This window comes from Ovis canadensis, chromosome 18 (genome assembly GCF_042477335.2).
Source record: "Ovis canadensis isolate MfBH-ARS-UI-01 breed Bighorn chromosome 18, ARS-UI_OviCan_v2, whole genome shotgun sequence".
In the NCBI taxonomy this organism is placed as follows: domain Eukaryota; kingdom Metazoa; phylum Chordata; class Mammalia; order Artiodactyla; family Bovidae; genus Ovis; species Ovis canadensis.
Window position 1 is genome coordinate 45,384,827 of NC_091262.1, and position 17,643 is coordinate 45,402,469.

The following is a 17,643-nucleotide window of genomic DNA, read 5'->3' on the forward strand; positions in this document are numbered from 1 at the left end:
TTCTTTTTCCTGTCTCCAAGTAAGCAGCATAATACTCTCAGCCTTAATCTGTTCGCCCTAAGAAGGGAGGCTAGGTTAGAAAGTAGAGTCATGATCTTGAGCTGTGCTAAGGACAGGGGAATCTTAGAGTCAGTGCTAGATGCCCACAGCCTTTTAGGCTGGCCTCACTCAGTAAGCAGTACCTGATTGAAAACACAAATCGATTAGCCTAAGATGAGATGAAGAAACACACTCTCGGTCCTAGCACTTCGGCAGCTGGTGGCCATCAGAGAAGCCCTGATCTGGACTCTCAGGGTTCCATGGCTCCTTTCCAAAGCATGTGCGCTAATGCTTGGTTAGGTCTTTTTAGGAACTGCGGGAAAAACCTCTTCTGTTCTCTACACGAGAGGCATAGATAAGCACCAGAACATGCCCTTTGCCACAGTGACAAAGGCAGCTTTTGGGAACAGGCATTTAATCTAGGTTACCATCAAGGGACCTCAGTGTCACGCATGTTGAAGCCTACCGAAAAACACAGCAAACAACAGCAATAAAACAAAAAAGAAAGAAAACAAATGCTACCAAGTGCATTTAAGGCGAACAATACGAATTAACAGTTAGGAAAAGCACTGTCCCAAACAATCAAATGCCATTTCCTTTCTTATCTCTAACAGTGTGTTTGATTCCTTCCTTCTTCTCTCTCTGCCAATCAACATACACTGAGTGATGACAACATGCTAAGTAACACACTGTCAATGAAGTCCACTTTGATAGGGCACAGCAACTCTTTTGGGACAGAACATCTGTACGTACACTGTAACTACCCTATGCGAGAGTTTTCTGCTCCAAAGAAAGATGTTCTGACTTTACAGGGTACTTACACCTTCTTTCATTCATCTCTACTTTGTCAGTAAAGCAAAAGAACCCAAACTAACTCAGTGTCAAAATGTGTACACAGAAATATCTCACATCAAATTGATAACACTGTCTTAAACCAGGCAAGACTGCTATTTTAAAAACTGTCACCTAACATTTATAAAACACTTTAAGGCTTATAAGCTTCCCTGGTGGCTCAGATGGTAAATAATCTGCCTGCAATGTGGGAGACCTGGGTTCAATCCCTGGGCTGGAAAGATCCCCTGGAGAAGGAATGGCTGCTCACTCTAGTATTCTGGCCTGGAGAATTCCATGGACAAAGGAGCCTGGCAGCTATGGGGTCGCAAAGAGTCGGACAGACTGAGTGACTTTCACTTTCATTTTTAAGGTTAACAAAGAACTCTCACATACATTATCACTTCAGTTGATCCCCATGCTGTGAGGTGAAAATGATTACCCCTGTCTGGCCAAATGAGGAAACAGATATAACAAGATTAAGGCACTTGTCCCAAATCTCCTAGCTAGTACCTGGCAGAGGTAAATCTGGAACCCAGATTGGTTTGACTCCAAAGCTGCTGCTATTTCTCATTTACCAAATGTCTCTTAGAAAAAAAAGATAACATACTCAAGGAATTTTTTTCCCCTGTTGTATCCAGCAGACAAATGAAGCACTCACTTTAGCTGAGCTAATTAAATATTTAAAAGCTTCTCAGTGACATAAGTGAACTTTTATCAAAACTTTTTATTTAAACTCTACAAGTATCTCCACAAAATATCCAAAAAGTTTGCACATTACAACTCAGGAATACAATATTTCTGAAATAATGCTGTCTGCTACTACACCCTTGGTGGCCAGGGACCAGAGGGTAACTTAAAATAATAAGGAAGTAGATCTTGTGTCTAAAGGGGGTACACGATCCTTAGGACAGAGCAGTTTATAGTTAAAGACCAAATGACAGTTCAGTTCCCAACTATTTGGCTGGCACTCTAGACTATGGCAGTCTTGGCCCCAGACTGCTCTTCCTGTGTGTTAGGGCCTTTTTCAAATTTCACAGCTCAGTCCTTTGTTAATGTCCTTAGTCACCTTTTTTTCGTATGCAATACAAAAGTTAGTTTTCTCTTATTAGTATTCATTTCTGTTCAAATTTTGTTAAGTGGTTAGAACGTCTCACAAGTTCATCGGGTCTTCTTGACTTGGGGTTAGTAAAAGTCACAGACCAAAGGAATTTCCTTCATAAGGCTTTTTAGGCTCATTTGAGTTTTGTAAGTGAAGTCAAGCACCTCTGTTTTCCTCCCTAATGGGGAGTGTAAGCTTCTGCTATTCAAACCTGCACACACATACAATTTTCTTGTGGTTCCCCCATATGGAAACCATAGGCAGAAATGACTCACAAATGAAACGTGAAAGACAGATTAAAAACCTATACTTACTTAGGAGGAATTCGTGAAACAGTGTTCACATTTGTGACGGGGACCACTGCTTGAAGAATGTGTTCAAGGGCTGTTAATCCACCAGCGGCTTGAAATGCAATCTGATCTGCTACATTCTAAATAGAAACACAAAGAGAAGTTAGCCCAATTTCCCAGACATAAAATTATAACCAAATGAAATACTTAGTTGTAGCATGAAATATTCTGTTGGTTCAATTATTCTATAAACACTTACTGAATGCTTACTCAGTGCTAGGAATTACAGGTCAAAAGTGGTGAACAAAAAAGATCATGGTTGCTGTCCCCTGTGAAGCTTAAAATGTAGTGGATGAGACCAACATTAATCAAATACGTATAACAATTTCCACTATAACAAGTACTCTGAAGAAGGAAAGATGCTCTATGAGAACAGTGGGGAAACTAAGTCTATATTGGGGAAAAGGTCAGCACAGGCTTTTCCGGGAAAGTTGAGGTTTTGAGACAGGCAAAAGGAAAGGGAAAGGGATGAAGTACTTTAAGCACAGGAAAAAATCATTTTACAGATAACTTTTTAACAATACTTTTAAAACTTGGATCTTTTTGTAATGTTAATTACCACCTAACAAGACAAATTGACTTCCACAAAGATTTCCTTTGCTAGAACTTTTCTCTTTAGTAATACAAGGTAACTTCATATCTAAGCAGTTAGCTGCATCTTTTTTTTTTTTTAAGCCACTTCAGCTATTTTAGGGAGACTATTAAGTAACCATTTTAGAACTCAACCTATGATTTTTTTCTAGACAATTTCTGAATTATATACAGTTCTTGTGTAAAGGATATCTAAGTTCTTTGCCGTCCTCTGGCATGAGGAAGGCAAGAGTTTTTAAACATACACAGAATCACTGTGTCAAATATGTGACAAATAGGATGGCAACCTGCTGTGGGCTGAATCGTGTCCTCACCCTCTTCTGAGTTCTTATGTTGAAGTCCCAACCCCAGGACCTCACTCAGGATGTAACTGTGTTGGAGGATAGGAATTTAAAGAGGTGATTTAAACTCAAATGAGGCTGGTAGGGTGGGGCAGTAGTGCAGTATGACTGGTGAACTTATCAAAGAGACACCAGGGATGCACAAAGGAAAAGCCTGCGAGAGCACACAGCAAGCAGGTATGTTTTACAAACCAAGGAGACAGGCCTCAGGAAAAATGAAACCTACCCACACCTTGACCGTGGACTTCAGCCTCCAGAGCTGTGAGGAAAGAAGTTTTATTATATTTAAGCCACCCAGTCTGTGGTACTTAGTTATGGCAGTCCTAGCAAACTAATAGTCCATGTCTCTATTACAACACCACCTTGCATTTGTTTTAATAGTATTCTCACAGTTATCAAGCCTTGAAATGTCTCTGAAATACTGAGGGACTTTTGGTGGGGGCGGTGGGGAAGGGAGTACTTGGCAGAGAGACATGGGCTGTTCACAAGCTCTGCCCAACATGTCTGCCTGACTCTTCTGATGCTCAAAGCACAATGCTCTGCCTGCTTTATGTAGACTAACAGTTACAGGTTCTAGAACATGTCTGGAGTTGGACAGTATAATATCTTAATCATTCATTTATTCCTTCTTGGTACAGAATAAAATACAGTAAGAGACTATACGAAGTCTATCATGAATCCCAGATAAGACTTCACTTATAAGTCCCAGATGAGATTTTAACCTTAATTTTTAAGATTAACAATTAACAATTTATGTTATTAATGAAAAAAAGTTTCCTGCAATAGAACAATCAGAAAACTGAAAAACTAAGTGCTCAGTAACTTATTTAAAACCATAATGCTGTGACCATTCTTTCTTCTTATGCTGGGATGTCAATATAAATAGAAAATAGTAATAATGTTCACATACACAGATAAAACTGTACTAATCACAACCATATAGCTATATCATAACTATATGGCAAACTGAACACACCATGTAACAATTACAAAATTAAAAAGTAAAGCTCTGAAACATGGCATAGTCCCCCTGATACCCATACTAGTCATTCTCTCTCCCTCTATGCCACATGTAAAGGCTATCCTGATTTCTGAAATCATAGATTCCTTTTGTCTTCTATTCAGTTCTATAAAAACAGGCTCACACTCCACATATTCTATAATATTTAACTTTTCTAGCTCGATTTTTTTTTTAATTGCAGCGTAGCTGCTTTACAATGCTGTGTTAGTTTCTGCAGCCCTCCATCGAAGGTCAGCTACACATCCTTCCTCTTGGTCCCCCCTCCCACACAGCCCCTGTTCCGTCCCTCTCGGTCATCACAGAGCACAGCGCCGAGCTCCCTGTGCTGGGTAGCAGGCCCCCACTAGCTCGCTATTTCACACAAGACAGTGCATGCACGTCCATGCTCTTCTCACAGTCTGTCCCAGTCTCCTTCCCCAAAGACTTGTGTGAACGGAGCACAAGTTTGTTCTCTATGTCTGCATCTCTATTCCTGCCCTGTGGCAACGAATACTGGGGTACATGAGACTTTTTGAATTCTGGCTTTCTCAGGGTATATGCCCAGTAGTGGGATTTCTGGGTTATATGGTAGTTTTAGTCCTAGCTTGTTAAGGAATCTCCATACTATTCTCCACATTGGCTGTACCAATTTACATTTCTTCCAACAGTGCAGTAGGGTTCCCTTTTTCCCATATCCTTTCCAGTATGTGTGTGTAGCTTTTTTTGATGATGACCATTCTGACTGGTGTGAGGTGATACCGCATTGAAGTTTTGATGTGCATTTCTTTAATAATGTTGTTCTATTATTTTTCCCCCCTAAATTCATCAATTTTATTGCCTATAGCAGTATTTAGTTCATCTTCCTTGCTGTATAGTATTCAGTTCAGTTCAGTCACTCAGTTGTGTCCAACTCTTTGCGACCCCATGAATTGCAGCACCCCAGGCCTCCCTGTCCATCACCAACTCCTGGAGTTCACTCAGACTCATGTCCATCGAGTCAGTGATGCCATCCAGCCATCTCATCCTCTGTCCTCCCCTTCTCCTCCTGCCCTCAATCCCTCCCAGCATCAGAGTCTTTTCCAATGAGTCAACTCTTTGCATCAGGTGGCCAAAGTACTGGAGTTTCAGCTTTAGCATCATTCCTTCCAAAGAAATCCCAGGGCTGACCTCCTTCAGAATGGACTGGTTGGATCTCTTTACAGTCCAAGGGACTCGCAAGAGTCTTCTCCAACACCACAGTTCAAAAGTATCAATTCTTCGGCGCTGAGCCTTCTTCACAGTCCAACTCTCACATCCATACATGACCACAGGAAAAACCATAGCCTTGACTAGACGGACCTTAGTCAGCAAAGTAATGTCTCTGCTTTTGAATACGCTATCTAGGTTGATCATAACTTTTCTTCCAAGGAGTAAGTGTCTTTTAATTTCATGGCTGCAGTCACCATCTGCAGTGATTCTGGAGCCCCCCAAAAAATAAAGTCTGTCATTGTTTCCACTGTTTCCCCATCTATTTCCCATGAAGTGATGGGATCGGATGCCATGATCTTCGTTTTCTGAATGTTGAGCTTTAAGCCAACTTGTTCACTCTCCTCTTTCACTTTCATCAAGAGGCTTTTTAGTTCCTCTTCACTTTCTGCCATAAGGGTGGTATCATCTGCATATCTGAGGTTATTGATATTTCTCCCGGCAATCTTGATTCCAGCTTGTGCTTCTTCCAGTCCAGCATTTCTCATGATGTACTCTGCATATAAGTTAAATAAGCAGGGTGACAATATACAGCCTTGACGCACTCCTTTTCCTATTTGGAACCAGTCTGTTGTTTCATGTCCAGTTCTAACTGTTGCTTCCTGACCTGCATACAGATTTCTCAAGAGACAGGTCAGGTGGTCTGGTATTCCCATCTCTCTCAGAATTTTCCACAGTTTATTGTGATCCACACAGTCAAAGGCTTTGGCATAGTCAATAAAGCAGAAACAGATGTTTTTCTGGAACTCTCTTGCTTTTTCCGTGATCCAGCGGATGTTGGCAATTTGGTGTCTGGTTCCTCTGCCTTTTCTAAAACCAGCTTGAACACCAGGAAGTTCACGGTTCACGTATCGCTGAAGCCTGGCTTCCTTATCTAATTATATGCCTCACCTTATTTAAACGTTTCAGTGTTTCACTGTTGATTGACATTTGGGTTGTTCCTACTTTGAAACTCTGGACAATGCTGCTTTCAATATTTCTGTACACGTATTTGGGCACATGTAACATGTAGTTGTGTTGAGCATATGCTTAAGGGTGGAACTACTGGGTCATGTTGCATGCACAGGTACAGTGTTATTAGTTATGGCTCAACAACTTTCTAAAATATTCAGAACAATTCCTGTACACACTGCAGTGCAGAGATGATTTCAGTTATCCTAAATTCACATCAAAACTTGGCTTTACCAGTTTTTTTTTTTTTAAACCTTCAGTCATTTTAATGGGTGTATACTAGCATTTGAGTGAGGTTTTTGTTTGTCTTCCCCTGATAATAATGAGGTTGAACACCTTTTGTTTACTGGCCTTTTTTTTTTTTTAATTTTGAGGCTCACTTTACGATAGAGTGAGGGCTCACATCGTAAGGATATCATCCAATTAAACCTGATGAGTGCTCACAAGTTCTGAACGTTTCCATTTCCCTAGAAAGTCCCCTCACGTGCTTTCCACAGCCAACCCTTCCTCCCTGAAACACCCACTGATTTGATTAATGCTACCACAGGTTGGCTTTCTCTGCTGTAGAGTGTCATATAGAGGAGATCATCTAGTACCTACGAATACTTAAGCAGGTAGTGATGAGTTATCCTACAAGCAGTTCATCAGAGCCAGGCCCAGGGTAGCCTGGGCAGCCTAGGGAAAATGGCAGAGGGGCTCTGAGTGACGAGAGGGAAGTAAACACCTATGTTCGTCTCCTTTCTTCTATACTCAAGTAGGAATTATAGATAAAATATTTAATAATATTTAAAAAATAACCACGTTAAAAGTAAAGGAAACATCGCTGTAAAACAGGGATGGAAGAGCTGATAATAATGCTTCCTTGGTGGTCCAGTGGTTAAGAATTTGCCTTGCAATGCAAGGGACACACGTTCTATTCCTGTTCTGGGAAGACCCCACATGCTGAGGAACAACTAAGCCTGTTGCCACAACTACTGAACCAGCACTCTGGAGCCCACAGCCTGCAACTGCTGAAGCCCTTGTGCCCTAGAACCCGTGCTCCACAAGAGAGCCCACCACAATGAGAAGCCCGCACACTGCAACCGGAAAGTAGCCCATCTCCATAGCCAAAGAAAGCCCACGTGCAGCAACAAAGGCCCACCACAGCCGATACACACATAAATAAGCAATTCTGGGGGTTCAGGATGGGGGACACGTGTACACTGTGGCAGATTCATGCTGATGTATGGCGAAACCAATACAGTATTGTAAAGTAATTGGCCTCCAATTAAAATAAATAAATTTAAATTAAAAAAAAAAAAACACAGAGCAAGAGGCTGACTTTCAGCAGACTCTTAACAGAACATCTGCCTTCTAAACTCTGCGCCAGCTTTCCCAGTGATTCAGGCTCCAGTTCCGAGTGCTCCTCTCCTGCTATAGCTCTTCACTCTTGCCGCTCTGTCCATGCCTACCTTACCATGTCCGTTCAGGCTCTCCTGGTCTCCCTGCAGCAACCTCCTAATTAGTATCTCTGGATCCAGGCTCACAGCAGCCCCATTCTCTAGGGCTGGGCTTCCCAAACCCTCCAACACAAGTCAGGTGTTTTGTTTGTTTCTTTGTTTTGAAGATTTTCACTCCATTGTGACCAATACTTTTGTGAAATAGTATACAAATGAGGGAAAAAAGATATACTAAGTTTGAGCCCACATTTTAAACTATTAGATGAAAGTCATGAAACTCCTCTTAACTGTGCACTCATCTCACCATGTTCTAGTGACAGCAGCCCGGCGCTGGCCTGCGGACTCCTTTTTCAGTAGTCCTGCTATGGATGCCTTTATATGCAACGAAGACAATATCATTAAGGGTGAACGTGATCACGCTACTCTGGGGGCAGAACATGTGAACGATTTCCTCCTCACTGTGTACTGAATGAAGCCCAAATTCTTTCACACACTTCGTCAGAATCTGAACCCTCTCTAACAGCGTCCTTCCCTGCCACGCTCCTACCTCTCTCTCAATCGAATTTCCCATATGGTCCATGCTCTTTCAGGACTCTGTGCTTTTGGGGTATCCTTTCTCAGAAGGGATGACCCTCTAGCTTTTCTTCTTTGTATCCCACTAAACTTACAGCTTCTTGCAGTGGAGGACTATGTCTGTTTTATCATCACATCCCCAACACTTAGCAGATGGGCGAGTACTCGGCAAATGCATCATCAGTGGTTGTTGAGTGACAGTTGTGAAAAAGAAGACTCACAAAGGTATTTTAACACAATTTTAACTGTGAAAACACAGGCAGTCAATTGCTCTAGTATGAGCCCAGGATAAAATTCCCATTCCTGTTATTGCATGTAGCCAAATGGAGTAGTTTTCCACCAGGATGGAAAAGACCAAACAATGAAATTCAGGATTTCAAGACTGAAAGACATGTTTACCTTGAAACTCTTTAAGCGCCATTAAGAAAATACATTCTCCACTGTTTCATACTCTGTTTCAATACAAAGCCTCTATATTTTGATACTTCTCAACTCAAAAACAAAGTATGTCATACTTTAAGCCAAGCAGATGCACCAATTGATGCAATCTGTCCACAGAGAAACAAAACAGCACCACTGCCATTCTTGTAGACCTTTCCACAAGGGGAGGGAACTGGGTCAGCACTGCAAAAGTGAGGGGAAAGGACTGAGGGAAAGCAGACCATCTTAATGTACACATCTATGCCTTAAAAACAAAACAAAATAAACTCAAAGTCTTTCATGCAATGCCAACAACATGGATGTGACCTCTCAAAAAACTTAAGACATGGGCTCTAACAGACATTAAGCAGCAAAAAATAAGCTGATTTCCGGAACATAAAGGACACTGAAAGCCAAATTTTTTACTGAAGTATTATTGAAAATTGAAGTTCTAATTTGTCATTTGCAACTTTTCAAAGAAATAAAGCAAAAAAGCAAAACCAACTGTGGGGAAAAAAAAAAAAACCCTCACAAGTTTCTCCCCAGAGTCAAGGGCAGTTCTGATTATATGCACTTTTGAATTACAGATCTAACAAGCCACTTTTGGATTCTCTTCCACAGAGCATGACTAAATGGACATACTGGTCAGTGTCCTAAGTTCTCCCTCGTGCCCCACATTAACTCCTATTCATGCCATCATCTCTGCTCTTCTTAGCGTTCCATTTCTCTTTTTGCAAGCTCAAGAGTGGCAGCTGACTTATCTCTGCAGCCCCAGTGTTGGCATAGAAAACGAATGGTAAATTCATGATGGGTGAGTAGCTGAACAAAAGGATGAATAAACAGAAAGCCTTCTCTCAAACAGCAAAAATGTCCTGTGAGATACGACAGTTTATCACAACACAAAGGCCTGTGAGCACAACAAGCAGGAACATCTCCCAGTGGATCTCACTGCCTAACGCAGTGCAAATGAACAGCTCTCCCTCTCTCTGTACATAAGGTAGACGAGGCAATTCTCTGATAGCCTGACAGAAAGGGAAAAATCACACTGGCTCAATGACCAGTTCCCCAAATGTTAAAACCAAGGGGGAAAAACACCTTCTTAAGCATATGGTATTAAACACTCTATGCAAATGAAAAATGAAGATCACTTTCACACAATAATTCAAGTAGACTAAAGGATGCAGAGAGCCTTCCTCTTCCTCTCCATTCCCACCACACCAGCTCTTTGTGCCAATCATGTGGTACTTCCTATACACTGCTCTCTCTATATACCTGGATGCCACAATGAGGCTGGATGCTCCTCAAATATAGTTATATACTTGTTTCAATGCCTCTCAGTGTCTAGAAAAAAGCAGATATACTAAAAATGAGGACGAGATGGTTGGATGGCATCACCGACTCAATGGACATGAGTTTGAGCAAACTCCAATAGACACTGAAGGATAGGGAAGCCTGGCGTGCTGCGGTCCACGGGGTCACAGAGTCAGACACGACTGAGTGACTGAACAACAACAAATTCTCTCTATCCATCCTGTCCCCTTCTCATCTTGTAATGTTCAAACAGCAATCTCTCGATCCTTTCAGACCCAGATCAAATCATTCATAACATTTTTCCAGATCCCCTCAACTAAAGTCAAAGGTCTTGGTCTTTGTGTTTCTCTCATGGCCCTTCTCACATCTGACGTTATCCCAGAGTTTTCTGTGTTCGTGCACTATATGAAGCCTAAGCTTTCCTCCCTCTGCATTCTCAGTCGGGGTCCAACTCAGGATGCACATACTACAGACACCAAGCAAAGTTTGTTAACCGATTGAAAACATCTCATCTAGAAAGGTGAACTAGGTATTTTTCTTTTTTTCTGCCACCCCTTTTTCAAATACTCTGCATTCAGATAGAAATTATGAAAACAGAACTTTCATAAAGAGCTTCATCATTCTGATTTGAGCAAGAAAAAAAAAATGCCTCTAAAGTGGAAACCTGTGGCTTTACTTGTATATTCAATACCTGACATAACACCTTAATAGCTCTGCCTTCCTTTGCTCCCGCCTACTGTGAGACTGACAACTGACTAATAGGCTTACAGGCTCCATTCTAATAACCCAGCTTAGCTAAAGGCCAGCAAAAAAATGACAGCTTCAATCTGAATTACATGGCCTAGGAATCCATTCAATTATTGACTAGAGTAACTGTTATTACCTCTCCCAATTAAAGGAGAGGCAGCTGTTAATCTTTGGTGGCCTGCAAAGGCTGGTGGCCTTTGTACTTGACTTCTCTATAGACAGTAATTACGTTCTTTGTGATCAGAGAGGAAGGCCTTCCTAGCCTTTTAGACAGAGGCAGCAGATGGGGAAAACTGTTTTCATGTTCATTAGCAGGATAGGCTAGATTTGTTTGCAGCATCTGGTGGTACCTTAAGACCTGTTTAGAGACAATACAAGTAGGTTTTGGCAAGTCCACAAATTCAGAACTTAGCAGCCCAATTTATAGAAACAAAAAGATTCAGGGGTGAATTTTTTTATGGTTGTTTTCCCATATGGAAAAGTTTCCTAACACTTAAAGGACATCATCTCTACTCAACTATGATCTTCACTGGTTATTGTCAGCTTCAAAGAAGCAAGCATAATGAACTGAGACTCCTTCTACTGTGTATGATTTTTCTCTCCTAAGCCTTCTAATGTTGGCTTCTTCATATTCCTGTATCTACATAAAGGTTTGGCTCAGCTTTTCAGCTATAGACAGTCACATCTGAAAGATTATCACAAGGAAATTGTAAATCTGTGGGACTGTGGTTCCAAAAAGTGGTGTCTAAAAGTGGTGTAAAATCATAAGCCACAGTTTGAAGGTCTGGGTAATAAGGTAAGTGGTGCTGAAAGAGGCTGGAAAAGCTTTCTCAAGATGAGACGAACCATTCCTTTGTGATGCTAATTGGAACATGGACCCTTTGGAAGGCTCTCCCTGAGGGAGCTGAACTGTGCCATATTTGATCTGTCTGACTGAGGCGAGAGCAGGGTGAGTGAGAGGGGGTGGTTCAGGAATTGAAGGATGAAAGCAGGACACAAGGCCTGAGGGCTCTTATTCCTTCTCTTTAAACCGCTATGAGACGGATGACCAAAGATTAGTGTATAGAGTTTATGATTGCAATCCAACAAAACTCACAATAAAGTTATTTTGATCTTCTCTCATCTTCACATTCCACAAAGCTGCCAAGTGGCAGGCACTGGGTCAGGCCCAGCACTCATAGCCACAGTGAGGGACAGACCTAACATAGACCAATGCAGTGCTGGGAAGTAAGCACTATGACGAGGGGATGCACAAAAAGCCGTATGCACACAGAGGACAAGGTCTTCAGGACACAACAGGGGTCAACGTGAACAGTTTTCTGAGTTATCATGCCATCAAACTAAAAGACAATGGGTTCAGTCAAGGACCTACATAAGAGGCGCCTTGTGCAACTCCTTTATTCTTCCGCCATTCCCAACTTCCAGGCTACCCAGTGCTTCATGGGAGATTTTGAAGAGTCCAACTACAGCAGTTCCTTGTTTTCCTTGTTCCTGCCTCTAATCCATTCTAGATGCTTTAAAGTTGGAAAGCAAAAGAAATTCAGGACTATGAGACCAAGGAGAATCTGTTTGGGACAAGTGAGTGATACAGACAAGAGCTAGTAACAAGGACAAACTCCTTCAGTCCAGCAGCTCCCAAGGAGCAAGACCTTGAGAGCTCAGAGGCTCTTGTTCACTGAGACGGCAGGGAAATGGAAATGAGTGTTCCCAGAGGACTCTGTTCTCACTCCATGGTAACACTTGCACTTCCTGACTGATTTTTCTATTAAAATTTAATTATAAAGTAGATCATAGTGATTATCTAATCACAAGGTAGACTGTGAGCTCTTTGACAGTTGGGATGTTTACACAGGGTCTAGCAAAAAACAGGTTTTCCATAAATACCTGCCGAGTATAAAAGTACAGTCTAGTTTCTGGGCTTCAACATCAGAAGTTCTCTTAAGAGGAAAGAAAACCCACGAATCCACAATGACAAAGAAAAAGGCTTAGAAACATTCATGTGCCTGGGAAAGGCAAGGCAAGGATACAGGTAAGCTAGAAACTATGGTACATAAGGCAAGGCCAGCTGTGGGGTTAGGCCTGCCTGAAGAGGACAAGTCCAGAGAGGAAAAGCCAGGAATGTGAAGGGTAATGGCAAGGCCTTTGTTGATATCTTTGCTGATGTCCTGCCCTACCTGGCATTCATCCCCTCCCCTCAGTTCTCAAGGAAAGTAATGACCCAGGCCCTCTACGTCCTAAAGAAGGGAGGGGGAGAGCAATTTTCTCAAAGTGCCAACGTGGAGGGCTGAAAGTGAGAAATTCAAGGGCTTACCATGTGGTAGGCGGTAGGCTGTTATCTTATCTAAGCCCTCAAAACATCCCTGTATAATGTGATGATGATGAGGTCTGAATCATCATCCCATTAATGAAATAGAGGAATCAGTTACTTTACTGCTTAAATTTTTACAGCTAGCAAGTGGCAGAGCCAGGGATCGAGCTGAGGTTTATCTGACTTCCAAGGGCACAATGTATCTACATCAAGAAAGCTGTGGGAAAATCTAGTGTGTGACTATAGGAATGTGCTGGACTTTCGGCACACTGAGCACTAAACATCCCAGTTCTGTAACATCTTGGACTTGATGCTATTTTAAAATTTCAAGGAATATTTTATTTTGAAATAGTTTTAAAGAGTTACAAGGACAGTAGAAACTCCCTATATACTTTAGTTGAGCCTTCCCTCATTATTAATATCATGGCACACTTTTCAAAACTTATAGTTTAAGAAATTACACTATACTATTAACTAAACTACAACCTCATTTGGAGTTCTACTAGTTTTTCTATTGATGCCCTTTTCCTGTTCTAGGATCAAATCTGGAAACCCACGTTGCATTGAGCTCCATGTTATTGTGAAGACATGGTAAGGTTACTTTTAGCATTAGAGAGGGAATCCTGAGCTCTTATATTAACATTCACTAGCAACTAAACAAATTTTTTTTAATTCTTGAAATAATCCAGACTCAGAAAATGTAAAGGAATGCCAAGTTTGACTATCACAAGTAAATAAAAAAGGAAATGAGAGCTAACTGGATTCTGAGGGACTGAAATACGAGTAGTGCTTTATCTGGTGGCGAAGTTCTTGAGACTGTCAGGAAATGGGAAGAAATGTGCACACAGCAGGAGGGCAGCAGGCCCTGGGTGAGGAGGAAGGGAATGTGGGACCAGGGTTAGAAGAGACCCCAGGTGGCCCAGGATGGGCTCCCCCTGCAGCTCCAGTCCCAACTGGCCTTCAGTATTTTTTTATGGCAGAGGGCTGGCTTTCAAAACCCTTTCCTTTCTGATTATCAGTGAAATCCAGCAAAGACATGATACTGCTTCAGAGTCTTCAAAGCATGCCTTCTCTACCTGTGCCCAGGATAGGATATTTATTGCAAGATTTCTTCCCCAAGAAGTAGCAAGGTTAAAAAACTGTCAGACAGAAAACAACAAAATTCTGTAAAGCAATTATTCTTCAATTAAAAAAAACCCCACACAACCTTGCGATAGGGTACTAGGAAAGTCAGGCACAGTTGATTTTAGAAATGATCCTGCTAGGAAGCACTGTGCCTGCTTAATTTAGTCTGAAGGAAATGAAAGGGGGGAAATAGCTAGTGATCACAGGCAATCCATTTCCCAGATGGATTATCTGGAGTCTGCACTCTGGTTCAGCCCCTCCTGGTTCTCTAGCATCTCAAGTATAGAGGGAAAATAGATGAGATAAAATCACTGCTAAATCTGTTACTAAAGAGACTATCCAATACAAAACATGGCAAGGAAGAAGGCAAAAATGAGCAGCTTTTCAGATTTTGAACTTCAAGATGACTGTATTAATTTATACTTAAGTTAGCTTCCCAAGTAGCTCAACTGGTAAAGAATCTGCCTGCAATGCAGGAGACCCCAGTTCAATTCCTGGGTCAGGAAGATCTGCTGGACAAGGGATAGGCTACCCACTCTAGTATTTGCGGGCTTCCCTGGTGGCTCAGCTGGTAAAAAAATCCGCCTGCAACCTGGGAGACCTGAGTTTGATCCCTGGGTTGGGAAGATCCCCTGGAGAAGGGAATGGCTACCCATTCCAGTATTCTGGCCTGGAATTCCACGGACCAGTTCATGGGGTTGCAAAGAGCTGGACATGACTGAGCGACTTTCACTTTTTCTTTTCATACTTTAGTTAAATGAAATGAAAACTGCTTTACTACACAGAGCTTCTATTCCCCATTAAGATGTTGCAAACAAGATGTTCTTATGTAGAGAACAGTGTGAAAGACTTTTTCAGAGTATCTGGTCTTCTTGACTTTGCTAAAGCAAGTATGATCATGTTTACTGAAGGGTTAATGCTGCCCCACTGAATTGTTACACTAGAGATGCTCTGAGCTACCACTTTTAGCTAGCATGAATAAGATAAGACCTTTTCTAAAGAACTAAGATGTTTAAAAGTCTGCTTATTCAAGGCCAACAAAACTCAGAGGATTCATTAAGTCTGGAGAACGCCAGACCATTACAGAATGCTATTTCTTTATAAAAAGGCATATATTTATCTCTTTTTACAAGGAATATTCTCAATTTCATCTAAAGAGAAATTTGGTGATCAACTTATATTTACACAGCCTTTAGTGTGAGGTGTGTTTTAGTTTTAGGTCAGCATCCAAGTCCATGTCCTCCCATTATGGAAAAGTAAAGTCATCAGTTAAAAAAGAAATGTAAAGATCCTAAAATGAGTCTATACTTCCGGAGACATTCATGTGTAAACATTAAAAGGCGTACAACCTAGGAGGCTTTTTCAGCAGGGACAGGGAGAGGGCTTTGAGAAAGATGGGCAGAAATGATATTTCAGATTGTGAGTTCCTTGCGGCACAAATAGTGTGTGTTTGCTTGTTTTTTAAGGAACTGGGGCTTCTCTAGTGGCGCAGTTGGTAAAGAATCTGCTTACAATGCAGGAGACTGGGGTTCAATCCCTGGGTCGGGAAGATTCCCCTGGAGAAGGAAAAGGCCACCCATTCTAGCACTCTTGCCTGGGGAATTCTATGAACAGAGGAGTTGGGCAGGCTACAGTCCATGGGGTCACAAAGAGTTGGGACATGACTGTGTGACTAACTTTTAAAGAACAGAGGGTATTCATTCAGAGTTTGCTACAACAGATAGTCAACCACTTGTACTTGGCAAAGACTCAAAGTCAGACAGAGGGATGGGAAAGCTTTATAAAGAAGAAAAGAGATGGCTTCAAGTATGCAGTGTTTGGAGGCTGTTGGCATGGGAAGCCAGAGGCAGGTTAACTACAAGGGGGCATCTTATTGATGGCTTGAGGAGCACACTCATCTTTGTCTGACTGGTCTTGAGCAAGAAGCAGGATCAAAAACCAGTGAAGTTGGCAGTCACTGATCAACTTCTGACCATTCTGGGTTGACAGCTTCAGGGGTTGTAGGTCACTGCTACAGATGGGCTGGCTATTGTCTATTTGTATATTCCGTTTCTCAGACAACTTGAACATTTACGTAGAAAATCCAGATGAGTGTACAAAAAAGCTCTAAAAAAATAATAAGTGAGTTTAACAAGGCCTCGATATAAAGTCACTGCAAAAAATTAATTCTATAGGCAAATCTATAGAGATAAGAGAAGGTTAGTTGTTGCCAGGGGCTGGGGGAGGGGAAAACGGGGTATGGGAATGATGATGTTATGGAATTAGACAATGGTGATGACTGTACAACCTTGCTAATATGCTCAAACCCACTGAACTGTATACTTTAAAAGGGTGAATTTTTGGTATATGAATTAGATGCAAACCATGTCTTATTTACCATTTAGAAACTATTAGCATGGCCTATAGATTAATGCTGCCGTGGTTTGAATCCCAGTTCTTTCACTTATGAAGCATAACATCAGACAAGTTACTTATCCTCTCCATACCTCCATGTTCTTACAAATGAAGCTACATAATTTCTACCTTGAAAGATTAAGAGAATTAAATAAGTTGATCTGTATAAATGTTAGTAATTGTCATTATCTTCTTTATATTATCCCTGCTTCTTAAGCTAATTACCTAATATAACGTCATCAAACAAATATTAGTTCCTACCTGCTGAGGGCTCATGCTTTTCCCAGCCTTCACATTTCACTTCCAGTTCATTCAGTGCTAAACACCCATAACATGCACGTGTGTGTGTGCTCAGTTGTGTCTGGCTCTTTGCAACCCCTCTGCCCATGGGATTTCCCAGGCAAGAATACTGCAGTGAGTTGCCATATCCTTACTCCAAGGGATCTTCCCAATCCAGTGATCGAACCAGCGTCTCTTGAGTCTCCTGCATTGGCAGGCAAATTATTTACCACCGAGCCACTTGGGAAACCCCAGTACCCATAAGAGCAGACCCTTAAAGTTCTTGAAAGGACATACCCTAGAGTCTTTCTGGTATCTCATAATTTCACCAACGTATGATTTCTCTCATAAATATCTTTATTTTATCTGAGTCTACCTTCTTACCTCCAAAGAGCTTCAAGGCTATAGTCTTCTGACTATTTCCGCAAACAACTCGGCATTTCCTTAATACGTCCTAAAAAAACTCATCACACTCTTTTTTAATAATTAACTGTTCAACTGCCTATACGGGCAGGGCCTGTGTCTGTCTTTAATTACTGCGATTTTCCTTGCGCTTGGCACATGAAAACTTCACTAACATTTTAAAGTGTGTACACA

At 41.5% G+C, this 17,643-nt stretch overlaps 1 protein-coding gene across 2 annotated transcripts in view; it reads right to left on the bottom strand.

Moving 5' to 3' along the window:
* The window catches only part of SCAPER (S-phase cyclin A associated protein in the ER), a 401,024-nt gene that overhangs the window by 147,681 nt on the left and 235,700 nt on the right, over positions 1 to 17,643 (bottom strand). For both annotated transcript variants that reach the window (XM_069560135.1, XM_069560134.1), the window contains exon 24: positions 2,287 to 2,402. In XM_069560135.1, coding sequence (XP_069416236.1) covers positions 2,287 to 2,402 — 116 coding nt within the window. The remainder of the gene's footprint in view (positions 1 to 2,286; positions 2,403 to 17,643) is intronic.